Source organism: Mirounga angustirostris, unplaced genomic scaffold (genome assembly GCF_029215605.1).
Source record: "Mirounga angustirostris isolate CCGP_5_RB_7025 unplaced genomic scaffold, mMirAng1.0.hap1 SCAF_5, whole genome shotgun sequence".
Taxonomy (NCBI): domain Eukaryota; kingdom Metazoa; phylum Chordata; class Mammalia; order Carnivora; family Phocidae; genus Mirounga; species Mirounga angustirostris.
The window spans coordinates 157,904,034-157,922,270 of NW_026991713.1; the positions used below are offsets into that span (position 1 = coordinate 157,904,034).

The following is an 18,237-nucleotide window of genomic DNA, read 5'->3' on the forward strand; positions in this document are numbered from 1 at the left end:
AACTTATATAAAAGACTTATTCCCCCCAAAGGCCAGATGAATGGGTTAATGTGTTATTCAAAAAGATCATAAAATGACAACACAAGGGCACAGAATATATCATCCTGAAAAGGACCCTCCAGGGGACAGATGCCTCAGTTGAGACATCTAGCTCTGTAACACTGGAGATTTAAATACTACCCCTTCAAAAATAGTCTACAATTCAAGGGGTCAAAACCTAGAGCACACATGCATCAAAGGTGAGCTCCAAAACAATTAGAGTTGCAAGGCCAAACCCAGAGAAAATTTTGAGGCAGAACACATTTCTCTTCAGCACTTGACTACAGTGGCCTTTTGTAGGATTCTCCACATCTTCTTCCTACCAAGGTCCCTTTCCTATGTCCCAGGCTTGCTCTTACAGGCTGGGCTGGTGGATGTGTGAGATGGCTGGTTGGTTTTTCCTGCTAAAATGTTCCCATCACTAAAGGAACCAATGGTTGTCAAACATTGTGATCTGTGAAGCTGGTCTCATATGGCAATGAAAAGGAAAATAAAGACACTGAGGCTCAGTGACCAGCTCACTAAATTCAAAACCCATGGGTTCTGATTTTCAAAAGGGAAGGAGCAGACCTGCACCCCCGGCTGTCCTCACCCTACTCCTGGCACAATCCTCTGATGCTGACAGCCTGAAGCTTGAGACAGAATCTGGTACCACCAGGAAGTAGGTGTGGGCAGTTACACCAACCTACTCAGCTGCCTGGCATCACAACAGAGCCTCAAAGGGTAGCGACCAACAGGTCTCCAACCGAACCAACCCTTCCTCCTGCGGGATAGATGATAACAAGCTACCAGTGCTCCTCTCTCTCACCCACCTGCAGGGAAATGAGGCGACTCCCCTCTTTCCTTCCTTCCTGTCACTATTAAAATCCTGATATCATTAACTAGTAGCTATTTCCCATGAGCTACTGCTTTTAAAGGGAGTTTGTCTTTTCTTTAGCATTTCTAGCTTATTCTAACTCTCATGGCATAAAGGCTCTAAAATGAGGGAGATTTACCAAGTTGTCACTATACTATTAAAAAGGGATTCTTACTTTACGGGAAGATTACAGAATGTTCCAAGTTAATGTATCTTTAAAATTACCAGGAGCACCTCTAGTCAGGAAAAGTTCTATTATTCTTCTCCATCTATAGAGAGCTCTGGACCTCAAATAAAAGGTTGAATCTCCTTCCTTACAATTTAAATACAAGCCTTTCTCTGCCTCCTTCATTGCTCAAAGTAAAGCAGATACAGAAGTTAAGTCCCTGCCCATTCATTCACTCATAAACATGCATACAAAGGACAGGACCAGTTATGGGAAATTTAGAGATTCACAGAATTAAAAGTATGTAGAAATGCCTCACAGAAATAATAATTTACGTATCTACTTTACAATGTTATAAGAAATAATAAAATAATCCACTGTGCAGGGCATGTGGTAAGCACTCATATGTCAGCTGTAGGAAAAAGATGGAGAAAATTCTGTACAATGTGCTACCATTTATCTAAATAAGAGAAAATATGAATACACACACAATACATACACATATACACACACACAGAGCAAAACTAATTTGCTTATATTAAAACAATGAAAGAATAAATCATAAAATTTAGGGAGAAAGAGAATAGGGTGTCAGGATCAAAGACAAACTAGACTTATTTGAATAGATTTTATATTGTACATTTGACTTTGGGCCACGTATTTTATTTTTTACATAATTATGCAACAAAATTAAATTTTAAAAAGCAATCACTCAAAATCAAAAGCAAAAAGAAATGAATGAATTTAACTAAGCATCCAGCTGGTGACAAAGTCATACTAAGAACTATTCCAAATGACTTTAAAACACAGTAATTTGACTCTACAGGCCTAGTAGGCCATGTCCTACTGGCAAAAAAAAAAAAAAGAAAAGAAAAGAAATCTTAAATATTTTTCAAATACTTGTATGTTGGTGGTAATATCGGGATCATTATCCTGAAACTTATAAGTGCATTGTGGGATAATGCAAATGAGAATTTACACCGGTGCTGGGAACAGGGTTTTCAGCATAGTTCGAGAAAGGAGAAATAGATGCAAGATCAATGAGTTAAATAAAACCCCCGAAATCCTGAGTGGGAATTATCAATATGAATTCATGATTTATTATTTCTTTAAAAGAAGTTACATACTTCCTAGCTCTGTCTACTTAGAAGACACAGACATCACGTGCACCCCTAGTGCCCAGACTGTGACCTCCTAGTGCCATTTGCCAGTAAAAGGCAACCAGGGCTCCTTAAAGAAATGACTGATCCCAGATCCCGGCAGGAAACATGCAAGATGAGCCTAGAATATCTTCCCAGGATTCTGGTGTGACATCACAGACTACTTATGTCAAAAGGACTTAGGAGCCAACTTCTCCTACTGGCCAAAAATGGCACAATTTGAGTACCAGTAAGGTTAATAATTGTAACTGAAACACATTGGCTACACACTTAAATCCATGAGTTCATATGGTTACAACAAAAACTCACCAGCCATATTTGGAAATTAAGAAATTATTTTGAGGGGTGCCTGGGTGGCTCAGTCCGTTAAGCGTCTGCCTTCGCCTCAGGTCATGATCCCAGGGTCCTGGGATCAAGCCCTGCATCAGGCTCCCTGCTAAGCAGGAAGCCTGCTTCTCCCTCTCCCACTCCCCCCTGCTTGTGTGCACTCGCTCTCTCTCCCCCACCCCCGTCAAATAAATAAATAAAATCCTAAAAAAAATTATTCTGAAAACCAAAAATAAAGGGGAAAGAAAACCTCAAGCATTTATGTTGCCTTTATTCTCCAAATTTACTTTGGGGTAACCAAATAATTGATAAGGGCAGGAGTCTCTACAGAAATGTTCTAATAAGAATGTTAAAGTTAGGGGAACCTGAGTGGCTCAGTCGTTAAGGGTCTGCCTTCAGCTCAGGTCATGATCCCAGGGTTCTGGGATCGAGCCCCACGTCAGGCTCTCTGCTCAGCGGGAAGCCTGCTTCTCCCTCTCCCACACCCCCCGTTTGTGTTCCCTCTCTTGCTGTCTCCTTCTGTCAAAATAAATAAATAAAATCTTAAAAAAAAAAAGAATGTTAAAGTTATAACATCACCATTTTCGAGCCTCAATGAACTAATGGATCAAGGAATAATCATCAATGTCTATTAACATAGTAAGACACACAACCAGACATTATAGGCTTCCTGATGAAAGTTTACAAGACTACCAAAAAAAGAAAGGGGGAATTAAAAAAAACCCACCTCAACCCTGAATCTCATTAAGCCTCTAAATCTATCATGTTACATGAAATACGGGAACAGAACATTTTAACTGAAACTACAGGAATACAACAGGCAAAATCAGACTCTGGGAAGCACTACAGCAGTGCTCTTCAAAATGTGATCCCCAGACAGGTGCCCGTCTGTGAACTTTTTGTCACTAGTCCATGACCAGGTAAGTACAGAAATTGAGAGCAGACATTTAGAAACATTTAGAGCAAATTAACAGTTTTATGTCTACTGAGTCTAAATTTTAACAGGGCTGGTTTTATGTATGCTTTTTACTTCATTTTTCTGGGAAAGCTTAAATGCCAAGCTAAAAATTTACACTGTACGTTGTATATAAAAGAAAAAGTAAAAGCAATTTTTAAGAACAGAAATAATGTAATCACGGGTGAACTTTAAGATTAATCTGGCAGCAATAAAAACTGTCCATTGGAAGAGACAGAGTTTAGAAATGGGGAAGTGTACTTGGGGGCCACAGACTTAGAATGACTGCCTTCATTTTCACCACCTGCTATTTATTGAATAGTTACTGTTTCTATACTAAACCTTTATTTATATCTTCTTATTTAATCCTCATAAAAAACCATGTAAGGCTCTGCTACTTACTAGCACTGAACTCAATATCCTAATATCAAAAATGGAATAATAATGCCTCTTTCAGAGGGCTGTAGTGAAAATTTAATGAAAAAGTTTTTATGAATGTACAGTTGATCCTTGACCAATGTGGAAGTTAGAGGCACTGACCTCCACGAAGCCGAAAATCTGTGTGTAACTTTGGACTCCCCAAAAACTTAACTACTAATAGTGACAACCACAAGTGATCACTTTTTATTGCAATATACAACTTACTGGACAGACTAACTGCTCACAGAGAGATGATCAGCGTCACTCGGCATTATAAGTGGATGCTCACAACAGTCAAGCTCACTGCAAGAGCAACAGGAGGTGGCCACGAAAATCCCACAGTAGTACAGCATGTACCACAGTGAATTTTATGCAGTTATGATTTAATACTGCATCCCTAAACTTTTTACATTTGACTGTAAATTGTGCCATGTAGAGTCTGCATGTGCTTAAGTTTTGATAAATTTTATCTATATATATTTTATGCATTCATAACATACCTAACTTCCACTTAATTTTTTTGATATTTCTAGGCTACGCAGTTCATTCGCAAGTTTCTTTTAATTGCCACAAATCTCCAGAAAAGTTTCATATATATATATGTATATATATATATTTTTTAATTTCGCATATAGGTGGACCCACACAGTTCAAACCAGTGTTGTTCAAGAATCAAATGGACTTTGTAAATGATCTGACTCCACACAAATAAATGGTATTTTCTTTTTTTCTTTTTAAAGATTTTATTTATTTATTTGAGAGAGAGAATGAGAGAGAGAGAGAGCACATGAGAGTGGGGAGGGTCAGAGGGAGAAGCAGACTCCCTGCTGAGCAAGGAGCCCGATGAGGGACTCGATCCCAGGACTCCAGGATCACGACCTGAGCCGAAGGCAGTCGCTTAACCAACTGAGCCACCCAGGCGCCCCTAAATGGTATGTTCATTATGATTATTGTTTCTTAAATCTCCTAAAAATCAGAGAGCTCTGCCTTGTTTTTAAAGATTATAATACTGGGATGCCTGGGTGGCTCAGTTGGTTAAGCATCTGCCTTCAGCTCAGGTCATGATCTCAAGGCCCTGGGATACAGTCCTGCACTGGGCTCCCTGCTCAGTGGGAAGCCTGCTTCTCCCTCTCCCTGCTGCTCCCCCTGCTTGTACGTGCGCTCTCTCTGACAAATTAATAAAATCTTTATTTTATAAAAAAAATAAATAAAGATTAAAATACCAAGGGCACCTGGCTGGCTCAGTTAGAAGAGCACATGACTCTTGACCTCAGTTTGAGCCCCACATTGGGTGTAGAGTTTATAAACAAACAAACAAACAAACTTAGGAGGGAGGGAAGGAAGGAAGGAAGGAAGGAAGGAAGGAAGGAAGGAAGGAAGGAAGGTAGGTAGATAGGTTAGAATACCAAGAATTAAAGTAAAAGAATTTATTGAGCTGGTGATGTGCTTACAAAGGTTCCTTACAGTAGAAGCAACAAAGGCATTTCCTGACCAGTCCCATGAAATCTTCTAACATGTGAACTGTTTGTTTGTGGACACATTGTTTGCTACCATCCAAGCTCAACAACCGGAGGGAAGAAGCTACAGATGTTCAGTGACTGGCCAATTCCTCTAGGAACTGCCACAGTCCATGGCATCAAACAATGATTTCTAAATGGAGAAAGATCACAGTCAGATGAAAGACAAGATATATCGTTGTGCTCCACTGCAAAAATGTTGTTTGTTAAACATAAAAGGTCATTTAAGGAACAGCCAACAAACGATTAATTAGCAGAGCAAACAAGAATATTTTTGAGGGAAAAAACTACAGAGGACAGAACTTTAAATCACTCGGCTTTCAATGATTTCTTTTCCACTATTATATATAAAAGGTTTTTTTGTGGAAACCATGAGGTCATTGTTTTGCAGAGTCTTTACTATAGGAAACAGCTGTGGAGAACTACACAAACAGTGAACACTGCGCTATTTAGTAGCCCCTCATTGTGACAAGTGTATAGACGGGGACAGGAAAAATCCATCAAACCACACTCTAATAACAAAAGAGGCAGAGTCAAACTAAAAACTTTAGGCCACACAAAGGGAGACAAAAAACAACTAGTTCAGGATAAGCATCTGTATTATTACATCTGTATCTTGACTTAGAATTCCGAGAGCAGCTGCTTTCTACAGGGGTCACCAAAAACTCAAATGATTCACTTTGCACAATACCTGATATATGACAGACATTCAACAAATGTTACTTAAAAAAAAGTTTTCCTAGTACTCTTAAGTTCAAATACTACATGGCCTGTCTGAAACTGAACTTCCCACCCACCTCCAGAACCGTTTTCCATTCTGTTGCTTCCAGTCTTGAACAGTGCCATCCCAAGTCATCCTGTTTCAATACCTCCAAGTTATGTTCCTTTCCTCCTTCTTATTCACTCTTCACACACCCATAAAGCTGCCAAACACTGTCAACTCTGCTTCAATATATATTTTGTATACGCTCAAAGGTCAGAGAAAAGGAACAAAAGACACGGAAAAGGAAATAAATATACTGAATCCACTGCAATCCACGGCAGGGTATGTGACTCCCTTAAAATACCACCCAAGACCGCTTACAGTTGTCCAGTGATAAAAATACAATTATGTGAGATAGCTCACATAATACGCAGCTGAATTCAAGTCTACACAGCTAGTCGTAGACCGCACCATAGTTCCTACTGTCTATCAAGACTCCCTTTCTTAAATATCTCATGACCCCCGACCCCATGTGTTCAATTTAAATGCACCATCTTTTCTGCCCCTTGTGCTTCACAAACCACTTCCCCTTTCCAACTGCTCCATTTCTGTCAGATAATCCCCATTATATTCTCCATCCCTCAGGTCTGAAACCTTGGTGTTTACTACGCCATCCCTTGGACTTTCCTTAATAACATCATGATGTCCTCCAAAATGTCCCTTGGACTCATTCTTTCCTCCTCCTTTTCCTCTGTTCATACCTATGATTGCCCTCTTGCATTTACTTTCTCCTTCATCTGATTCTTTTGTGCTCACCATCAGAACAATTTTTCAAAAACATCCTTTTCATCAAATTTGTCTGCACAGCTATATTGAAATACTACTGACTGCAGCCTCAAGGCTAAACTATTGTGACAGACTTTCAAGGCCACTCACAATCTGCCCCCTCTCCGCTCATTCATCTGCATTTATTTCCCCTTCTCTCCAAATCAGTGGTTCTCAACTGGGGCAATTTTGCCCCCCCCCCCCCGGGGATATTTGGCAATGTCTGGAGACATTTTTGATTGTCATGACCAGGGTAGGGAGAGGCGTACTACCAACATCTAGTGGGTAGAGGACAGGGACACCGCTAAACATCCTAATATGCCAGGACAGTCCCCGACAAACAAAACTGACCCTGTGAAAGAAAATAACTTTAAGTTTAAAAAATGACGAACAAGGGCAGTCACTAATAGGAGGAGGCACATATCAGGGGGGTAGGGCCCTAGCATGCACCATGGATGGGTCAGAGAATCCTGTCCTCTACAACTCTTTGCTGGGCAATCTGGCGAGGTATAGCCACATTTTAAATGCACCTTCCCTTTGACTCAGCAATGCCACTTCTAAGACTCAGTCTTTAGAAAAGGAGACTTGATATATGTTGAAGGATTGGCTATCATGATTAAAAACTTTATACAACCTAAACACCCTTCCTTGGACTATACAACTGTTAAAAAGAATGAGGTGGGTTTAGATGTATCAACAAAAAAACAAAGTCAGTCATGCTATCCACGGGGAAGAGGAAGAGGGGAGAACAATTTACAGAACTATATGTGGAGCATGTGCCCATCGATGTAAAAGATGTATACACGTGTTTATACATGCATTTAAGTGGTCTGAAAGGATGATTTTTAAGACAGACTTCCAAAAGCGCCTAAGTCTGAGAAGCAATGGCAAATACGTAAAGTTAGCTGCAACTGATCTTATTTTCACGGAGATTCAGCACCACAGTCTTAGAGGGAAAAAAACACTACATATTTCAACACAGTCCCCCTACCTCTTTATGTTTTATGTTGAGAACTGTCATTTCAGAGGTTGTAAAGATAAGGCAACCACAGGCGAAGGACTCAGTGTGTGCCTCAGCAATGTAGGGGTGACAAAGAGTGAAGTCAGAACTCTGGTTCTGGGCACCTGGGTGGCTCAGTCAGTTAGGTGCCTGCCTTCGGTCACGATCCCAGGGTGCTGGGACTGAGTCCCACGTCAGGCTCCCTGCTTCTCCCTCTGCCCCTCCCCTCCACTCATGCACATGGTGTGCTCACTCTCTCTCTCTCAAATATAAAAAATAGTAATAATAAAAAAGAACTCTGGTTCTGTTCCCTTGGTCTCTAGCCAGCAGGTGAACCTCAGTTCCTTCATCCAGAAAGAGGTGAGGCTGCTCACATCTCCCCCACACCTCCTTCTAAGTCTAAAATTTGATGACGCTGTTACCTCCTTTCTCCTTCAGAGATGTGGAGCTTCACTGAAACAAAAGTGACAGCATTTGACAGGCAAGGGAACTGACCAGGGAGAGACATAACTTTCTAGTCTATACTCAGCTACAAAGTTAATTTTTCTACTTTTCAAATGAATTCAGGGGGTACCCTGAAGTCCGAGTACTCCCTGGGAACCAGTGTGACATACCAATATCCTAAACATCTTCTCACAAACCAGGAAAACTTAGACCATAGGTCTGCAGCATAAAATCAGAGCCCCCAACGTGAGTCTGTGAAAAAGTTAGGTGTGAAACAGAACCAGTATAACTCTGATTGCTAGCTTGTCTGCCCCTACTCATTTATACATTTATTCCCTTTGTAACCTGAGAACTCTCACCAATAAATAAGCACCACCGGGCACCACAGTTCAAGGGGGAAAATATGGAAGAGAAATTTCTATTCATCAATTATTTTTCGTTTCCCTGCAAATTTGGAAGGACTCCCCACAGTTCTTTTATCAGTAGATCACTCTGTTCTAGTTGTTCTTTGGGAGCACAGTTTGAAAACTGCTGCTGTAAAATGTATCTTTGTTACTTGAGATGACCTTCCATCTTTTTACTGACTGCAAAGGGGCACTGATCACGAAACCAGCATCTGTATGAACCTGGAAGTGTGCGTGCTAGTATCCTTCTAGTTAGACAATAAATTCATTTCCTCTAAAAACAGCATATTGAGTATTTGGGTTTCAGAATGAAAGGCGTTTTTACTAAGACAGTGCTCCAAGGGCTGCCAGTCAAGTCCAAATCTTACCCTAGTGCTGCTGCAAACACATACACACAGAGGAGAAAAAGCAACAAGGCAACCTTCTAAAGGCTGGGTTGGTAAGAAAAACACCCTAAGGAGGCTCAAAACATTCCTCCAATGGAACGTTTCTCAATCTTAGCCTTACTGACATTTTGGGCTGGATAACCCCTCACTGAGGGGAGCAGAGCCCGTAGCACCCCCACCCCAGTTGTGGCAACCAAGTATGTCTCCAGACAGGCCAAATGCACCAGGAATGAAGGGGTTGAGGAACCAGGCAAAAGAGCCCTAGCTGAGAACCCTGCTCAAAGAGGAGAAAAATACCTGCTTAAAAAGAGAAGTGACAGCTAGAGAAATTTCTCAAAGCATACAAAGGTTAGGCCAGTCAATCCATTTCATTCTGGGAAATGAAAGTCCTACCTTAACAACCATCTAGCTCATCCAAAATCAAAAATCCGTTTACCAAGTTCCTAAAGCTCACATAAATCAATGTGGTTAGAAATCAAGAAAGAATTCTAATCGGAAAACTTACAAAGAAACTCATTAGTAACTTAAGGAAGTTTTAAGACGATAAAAGCACACTCAAAGACACACTAAGTGCTTTTTGAGACCTCAAGGCAAACTCTCGAGATGGCAAATTGGTTTTATCTTCTCTGCCAACTCCAGTCAACTGGTAGTGGCTGCGTGGAGCCCAGAACTGAGCAAGATTCTGCAAGCTCAAGGAAAGAGTATCTGCATGGAACATCAACTTCTGCCACAGGCAGGCAAGGGGCCGTGGTAACAGGTATGGCTCACATCCACCTCGGTGCTGAACTCAACTTTCTTTAGGCTCAAAATAATACCCATCAAATGTGGCTGTAATAAAACATTTTGGGGAAAAAAAGTAATCCTCCAGAATGCCACCAGACTTACCTAATTCAGAGGCAAAAAGAAAAAAAAAAGAAGACAAAGAAGAAGAAATCTGATCCTGTCACTCCCCTGCTTAAGAATCAGCCCTGGATTCTCAGCTTCCATAGTATAATGTCCAAACCAACACAGCCTACAAAGCCATTCACAATCCACTTACAACACACTTCTTCCAAACTTTCTGCACCTCCATTATTCTCCACGGTGTAACCAGCCACCAAATGTCGCACTGTTCCCCCAAAACCACATGCCCTTTTTTTCTTTTTTTAAGATTTTATTTATTTATTTATTTGAGAGAGAGAGAGAGAGAGAGAGAAACAGCATGAGAGGGGAGAGGGTCAGAGGGAGAAGCAGGCTCCCCGCTGAGCCGGGAGCCCGATGTGGGACTTGATCCCAGGACTCCGGGACCATGACCTGAGCCGAAGGCAGTCGCTTAACCAACTGAGCCACCCAGGCGCCCAAACCACATGCCCTTTCATGCCATCTCCACCCCTTCTCTGCCTGGCTAATTTCTATTCATCCTGCAGACCACTGCGCTGTGATGCTTTACTTGTTCCCTAGAGCAAGAGTGTTCCCTGGACCTACAGCATCAGCATCACCTGGGAGCTTGATAGAAATGCAGAATCTCAGACTCCACCCCAGCTCCACCAAATCCAAAGTAGTTCGGTAACAAGATGCCCACGTGAATATGTGCACACTGAACGGTAAGAAGTGATGTCTTTGGGAACGTACCAGGTCTCACTGGACTCAGTTCTTCACAGGCAGGTACAGTGTCTTCCCAAAATCAAAGTGCCTCACCTTTGGCAGGCTGCCTCTGAGGCAAATCCCTCCTTTAGGAAGGGAAACCCAAACATCCACCTTCCAGCCTCCATGGCAGCCAGAGGTGGCCAACTGACATGGTTGTAAGTCAATGAGATGTCAGCAGAAGCCTGCTGAGGGGACGCTTCTGGAAGAACTTTTATTTTCCCAGTGACTTCCTGCCTTGACAAACATTAAGGATAAAAAGACATAATAGGGACAAAATAGCCAAGAATAACAGAGTGGAAACACAGAAATGGTCTGAGTCCCTGTTGGGCCCTTCAAGCCACTGTACCACATTAGAACATGTACCTCCAGACTTACTGTTTGAGCCGATTCAACATCTTTGTTGCTTAATACATCATCATTAGGGCTTTCTCTTTCTTGTGCTGAATGCATTCCTAACTGATGGAGTAAACCCTCAATAAATGGGAAGTGAACGAACGAATGAATGCAATGTGAAATCTACTAAATGTTGAGAAGGTTATATGTTTTATTTTTTTTTTTAAGATTTTATTTATTTATTTGACAGAGAGAGACACAGCAAGAGAGGGAACACAAGTAAGGGGGAGTGGGAGAGAAGCAGGCTTCCCATGGAGCAGGGAGCCTGATGTGGGGCTCGATCCTAGGCCCCTGGGATCATGATCTGAGCTGAAGGCAGGCGCCTAACGACTGAGCCACCCAGGCGCCCCTAGAAGATTATATGTTTTAAAATAAGACCTCGAAGAATCTGTTCAACTTTGCCAAACCATGCTTATAAATCAGCTTCTGCGTTTCTAGAATTATTGACCCATTTCTGTTCACAGCTTGTTAATGGATTAAAAAAAAAAAAAACCTTTTAAATGCAATGGAAATGTTCACATACAAAAATGCTGTAGAAATTGATTTTTACATTTTGGAAAGAGTAGAAAACCAAACTTGAAACACTGGGCTCTGACTTTGAAAAGTTTGCAATTGCTGTGGCTATTGATAGGCAACTATAAGCAAAGAGAAAAAAAGAGAAGGAAAAAGACTTACAGTAGCTGGTTGGTTGCCATTCTCTCCTACTTTCTTATTTTGAGATCTCTGACATGGATCTCATTTTTTTCCAGTCCCTATCCCAGTCCAGTATTTCCATTCAAATTTCCAAGATCAAACAGCAATCACTTTTTGTTTTTGAGAAAAACAGAACATTAATAAATATAAATAAAATGTATTAAAAGGGGACAGGTGCACTTGGGCAGTATTATTCCCCGAAAGGTGGGTCCTCAACCAAGTGCTGAATCCTCAGATTATCATTTTGCATTTTACTAAAACCATTTATTTTTACTTAAATAAATTTTAAAAGAAACTTTACAGCACCAATGGAAAGCCAGTATCATTTGCCACAAATAGAAGACAAATGTAAAAACAAAGACAATGAAAACACAACCTTATTAAATCCTAGCTACTGTTACCTGCCGAGGCCTCTAAACTTAAAGCTTGTTCTATTAAAAAAAGAAAAAGAAAGGTGGGGGAGTGAGCATGAAGGTGTTAAAGTCAGGCTACCATCAAGCTAAGACCTGTGCTTGGGCATAATCAGGACATTCTATTTAACACCATATCCATGTCCCACCCCAACGTATCCCTCATACAATCTCAAATCATCTTCCCTCTTTTTTGCTCAGAATAAGAGCCCATTTCCCAGGGCGCCTGGGTGGCTCAGTCGGTTAAGCGACTGCCTTCGGCTCAGGTCATGATCCTGGAGTCCCGGGATCGGGTCCCGCATCGGGCTCCCTGCTCGGCGGGGAGCCTGCTTCTCCCTCTGACCCTCCCCCCTCTCATGTGCTCTCTCTCTCTCTCTCATTCTGTCTCAAATAAATAAATAAAATCTTTAAAAAAAAAAAAAAAGAGCCCATTTCCCTAGTGCAGCCTAAATGGTCCTACACAATCTGGCCCAGCCCACCACGCGGCTCTCATCTGAGCTCCAAGGGCACCAGCAGACAGCAAACAAGAACCCAAGGGCCTTATCTAGCCCACTGCCTGTTTTTGTATGGCCTGTGAGCATAAGAACGGTTTGTAGAGATAAATATTTGTAATCAATCTGATGACAGGGAACACTAATTTTGAACTCCAACTCCAATGTTATCCCCTCCAAAAAAAGAATCCCATTCCTCTCATTAGGAGACCTGTATTACAAAGTACTGTACTCATATTTTTATCTTAGTCAATGAGAAATTTGTGGAAATTTGTTTTCTCTTGTTATAGAAGTACCTACATAATAGCCTCAGTTTTGCATCTTGACCATTTACTATATGGCCCTTTACAGAAAGAGTTTGCGGATCCCAGAGCTACACTGTTCAAGCGCACTGGGCTCTCGCGCTTTCACACTTTCCTTACACCTGGGAAGCAATTCCCCCCGACCTCCTCAAGGCTGGTTCTCCACAGTTACTCAAGTCTCAGTTCAAATGTTACCTCTTCCAAAAGGTCACCCTAACCCTGCCCCCTCCCACATTTAAAGTAGCTTGCCAACACATCAATCACATCACCAGATTTTACTTTCTTGGAACCACTGATATTACCCTTTTACTTTACTGAAATCTTTAATAATAAAAACAATAACGCAGCAAATACACATGGTACTATGTACGACGGAAGCGATTTACACATCAGGTTGAACGCTTTAAAAGTGCCAACCTGTAAGTCAAAAACGGTCAAAAATGGGTGACCTCATTGGGTTCAACCTAACAGATCAACCTGTTTGCGGCTCACAACCACCTATGACGCAGGTACTAGATGAGAAAACTGTCACAGAGAGTTTCAGTAACCTGCCCGAGTTCACACTGCTGGTAAGTGGCAAAACGAGGATCTGAAGCCAGGCTCAACACTCCCACCCCCAAGAATGTGAGTTCCATGACGGCAGCCGGTCTTTTCATTGCCATAGCCCTCCAGGGCCCATCACAGGGCCACGTACGTAGTAAGCCCTTAATAAACACACGATGAATGAATGGGTGCGTCTCCCTTACAACCAGTGGCATCGGTCCTAGACTCGGGGCCCACACCTCTTCAGATCCGGGCGCTGGTTAGCCCGCCGCGCCGCCAGGAAAGGAGGAATGCAAGACGTTGGGAGACGGTGCCCCAGGGACGCGGGGTGCAGGGCCCCTCCTGGGGGTGGGGACGCGGCCGGGCTCACCTTGAAGTCGCGGCTGTGCTGCGGGGTGTACTCCAGGGTCCAGAGGGCCCGCACCAGGTGCGCCAGCTGCTCGGTGACCTCGCCCTGGCCCTGCGTGCCGCGGCCCACAGGCTGCTCGGGGTCGGGCGAGGGCTCGGGTCGCCCCGCCCGGTACTGGCCGAGCGCCAGGTACTCGGCGAAGAGCTCGGTGTTGCTGAGACACTGCAGCGTGGCGTTCATGAAGCACGTGTTGCCGTGGTTCCGGAGCCCCGCCACCCCGGGCACCGGTTCGGCGGCGGAGGCGGGCGGCGCGGGCGAGGCGGGCGGCGGCGGGCACGGCGGCGGCGGCGTGGGCGCGGCGGCCGGCCCGGGTGGGAAGCAGCTGCGGAGGCCGCCGCGGTCCGGGGCGGCGCCCTCGGAGCTAAGGTGCGAGAGCGTGGACAGCGTCTTGAGAACGCGGCTCATGAAGCTGCCCACCGAGCGCGCCGACGAGGGCGAGGCGGGCGCGGCCGGCCCGGGCCCCCCGGGGCCCCCAGCGCCGCCGCCGCCGCCCGCGCGGCCGCTCCGGAACAGCCGCTTGCTGAAGGAGCGCTTCTCCTTCCCGCCCGCCGCCGCCACTGGCTGCGGCCCGGGCCCCGGCGCCGTTACCTTGGACATGGCGGCGGCTGCCGACGCTCATCACCGAGCCCGCCCGCCCGGCCCGCGGCCCCGCCACGGCCGCCGCCGCATCCCGCCGCGCCGCGCAGCGCCTCACGGGGCTGGGGGGCTCGACGCCCCACACACCTCAGAGCGCCGCCGAGCGAGCTAGTGAGCGAGCGGCTGCCGGCGGGGCGGGCGGGCGCGCGCGCGGTCCGCCCAGCTGGGCCGCTCACGTGACGCGCCTCTCGGCGCAGCCCGCCCGGCGCTGAAGCCGTGGCGGCTGCCATGTTGACTGTGGGAATGGAGGTGCCCCTCCAGCCAGACCAGATGACTCGCGGCTCCGGGGCGGTCCCGCTTTGTGAAGTCCGAGAGAGGCCATGTCTGGTGTGGGCACGGTCCTGGCGCGGCGGACAGCGCTGGGCTCGTGCCCAGGGATGGACCCCAGGCGTGGGTCTCGGTCTTCTGATCTGAAGGCGGAGGCCTTGGGAAAGTGCGGAGATCAGGTTACCGCCCCTCACCAGACCCTGGGAGAAATAATAGACATGGGCCTGACCAGTCCTGAGCGAGCCAGCCCTGCCAGGCTCCTGAGGGACCCGACTGCCTGCGTGCATACCGGAACGCCATCACAGAGTCTGGCACGTCCTGGCAGGCTTGTCTTCCAGGTGGCACCTTGGGCTTGCAGTGAAACGGTATAATCAGAATTACCTTCCTTTGCAGGCCTACCTTTAAATCCCCGCTGAGCTCTACCATCATTCATTCATTCAACAAATAGTTACTCCTGTATGCCAGGCACTGCTAGGCTCTGGGAATATGACAAAACATGAAATTAACACGGTTTTTGCCTGCCCTCTTGCATTTCCCACTCGCGGATGCTGTTAATAGCTGCTATGTTTCAAGCATTGTGCTAAGCATGCAATATTTCCCTTAATTTTCAGTTCAGTGCCTTTGAGATTGGTACAATGTATCCATTTCAAAACCAAGTTTGGTTCAAAGCCCCAAGACTTGATCTCCAAACGAAAGGTCACAGATCCACAAATATCACAGGGACCAAGATAGGTCATATCAGTGAGTAAAGAATCATGGTGTTTCAATCATCATATTGACCAATTAATACTTAAAGTGATTTGACTGTTGGGGAGAATATAAGGAATGGTGGGGACCACGGCAAACTGCAAATCAACATCTTTCTAAAGGGGGTGGCTGCCACTCAGCTGATCCAATTGTTCCCATGCAAAAATGAGGGCTCAGATCATCTGACTTTTTAAAGAGAAGTTGGGAATCCTGTTTTTAAATGTTGGTTCAACTAAAAAATAGTGCAGGGGGAAAAAGTACATCTTTGGGCTCCCTTGAGCTCAAAATCAACTGGTTTGTGACCTCCTCTCTGTAGATTGTCCTTTGCTGACCTTTAGCCTGAGTCCTGGTTACTGCATAAAGGAGAAATCAGGGAAGGGAGAGCCCTTCGCCTTTTTAAAACATAAACCCCACCTTACACCACATTTCAGAGTAAATGGTTTTTGCCGGAGCCTTCCACCCCGAGTAAACATGGCCTTTATGGTGACCACCCCCCACCCAGGGTGCTCTGCACTAGCCTCCAAATCACCTACATTCCCACCTCTTAGTCAAAATATCCATTCTTCACTTCATCTTGAGCTCATCTAGACACCAGGAAGAAAGCAATTTGATCATTCATACTTTAGTGTGAATGCAATGGCCCTCAACCTTGGCAGACATGTTTGAGTTTTTTTCAAATATGAAAATCATGGGTGAGGGAAGGACAAAAGAAAGGAATAGCTTTTAATGGAATTTCAAGCACTTTGACAAAGCTTTTATCACAATACCCAGCCATTATGTTAAAAGATTGCTTGCTTGCTTGTTTTTAGGTGGTGGGAAGGGTCTTGGGGCTGTGGTCTCCCTAAATGTCAAATGGACTTAGAAGTTAGCCCTCCGCCTGGGTGGCTCAGTCGGTTGAGCGACTGCCTTCGGCTCAGGTCATGATCCCAGGGTCCTGGGATTGAGTCCCACATAGGGCTCCCTGCTCTGCGGGGAGCCTGCTTCTCCCTCTCCCACTCCCCCTGCTTGTGTTCCCTCTCTCGCTGTGTCTCTCTCTGTCAAATGGATAAATAAAATCTTTTAAAAAAAAAAGAAGTTAGCCCTCAATTAGTTTTCCCAAGCTGCTTTTTTTTTTTTTTTTTTTTTTTTAGCACTTCTCCGTTTTGGACCTAGATGTTCATAGCACCATCCTGCTTGCTCAAAATCCGCAAAAGACTACCAGCTCTTAAGGCAGAGACTAGATCTGTTTTGCTGACCATAGATGCCCAGCATTGACCATGTCTCTAATAAATGTTTGGTTGAATGAATAAACTGCTTTAGAAGGAAATTAAACATAGCAAAAGCTTTTCACTCCCCACGTTTTATGCCCAGAGCCCATCTCCAATTTCAGGCACCATTATAAACTGTGTAAGCCACTGCGTTGTGACTGTCCCCCACTTCAAATACCCCTTTTGCTTTTCTGCCTGAGGGTTTTCTCCAAAGCCAAAGAACTCTCATCAGAGGGGAGTTTGAATTAACAACTCCTTCTCCCCCAACAGGGGCAACCTTCAACCAGTGGGAAATACCAGCCACTGGATAAACTCCCAGGCCTCTCATCCTTTAGGGAGACAACTCTAAGGTGTACATAATGGGGTTCTTCAGAGAGTCCCCAGAGGAATGCAGGCCCATTTGCCCTGTATAACCAGTTCAATAATGCACCCTTTTCTGGATTTCTCTACTTCCCTGTCTCCCTCTTTCTACTCTACTCCCTCACTCCTGCTTCTGGGATCACCTCCCAAATGTACTACCGGCACCTGGGTCGTTGTCTCAGGGTCTGGTCTAAGGACAACCCAAACTAAGACACTGAGCCACTTTAATTAGGGCTAGGTATTTAACCCAAGAGAGATCCTGATTTGGTCAAGATCAGGTTTTGTCCTAGCTGCTGTAAATAATCTTCGATCTTATCTACCAACAGGACTTGTCCTCGTGACTGTCCTGCTGACTGCTTTCCAGAACATCATTCTTTCCTTGTACTGTCTTACATGGCTGGCACACAGCAGATGCTAACAAATCCTACTTTTTTTAATTTATTAAACTGAAAGTTGAAGACCAGGGGAAGTTTACCATGCTGCTTCTCTTTATACTAGAGCCTTAGCCTGAATATGACCCAATGCCCAGGCCCTGCTTCCAGTCTAAGCGAGGCTCATGGAATCCCAGTTCATCGTGTACTTCAAAAAAATTAGGGCTGAGCCCATTACCAGATCTGACTTCCTTAGCTTAGCACCACCAGACAGGGGCTCAGGCTCACCCCCATTGAACATTGCCCCCTCCCCTCACCTGGTTTCCACTTCTACCTTTTCCCACCAGCATATAGCTGAAATCCAAAATGTAGTAGTGTGGTTTAGCTGTAATCCTGAGGGTGGTTTCCACTGAGTCCACTAAAATACAGTCCTCTCTGATCTCCCACTAGAGTTGCCCTCCAGCCCCTGGCGCTATGGAAAGTCTTGGTCTTCCCTCCACGCCCTCAGGCAATTTGATCTAGACATGTGGGCCTTTGCTC

At 44.7% G+C, this 18,237-nt stretch overlaps 1 protein-coding gene across 14 annotated transcripts in view; it reads right to left on the reverse strand.

The window, feature by feature from the left end:
- The window catches only part of USP31 (ubiquitin specific peptidase 31), a 219,437-nt gene extending 204,590 nt beyond the window's left edge, over nucleotides 1-14,847 (reverse strand). For 13 of the 14 annotated variants that reach the window (XM_064592800.1, XM_064592797.1, XM_054507550.2 and 10 more), the window contains exon 1: nucleotides 14,031-14,846. In XM_064592800.1, coding sequence (XP_064448870.1) covers nucleotides 14,031-14,666 — 636 coding nt within the window. In that variant the 5' untranslated portion in view covers nucleotides 14,667-14,846. Of the gene's footprint in view, nucleotides 1-14,030 lie in introns of all 14 variants that reach the window. The other variant, XM_064592799.1, reaches the window with a different exon arrangement.
- Between the last annotated feature and the right edge of the window lie 3,390 nt (nucleotides 14,848-18,237).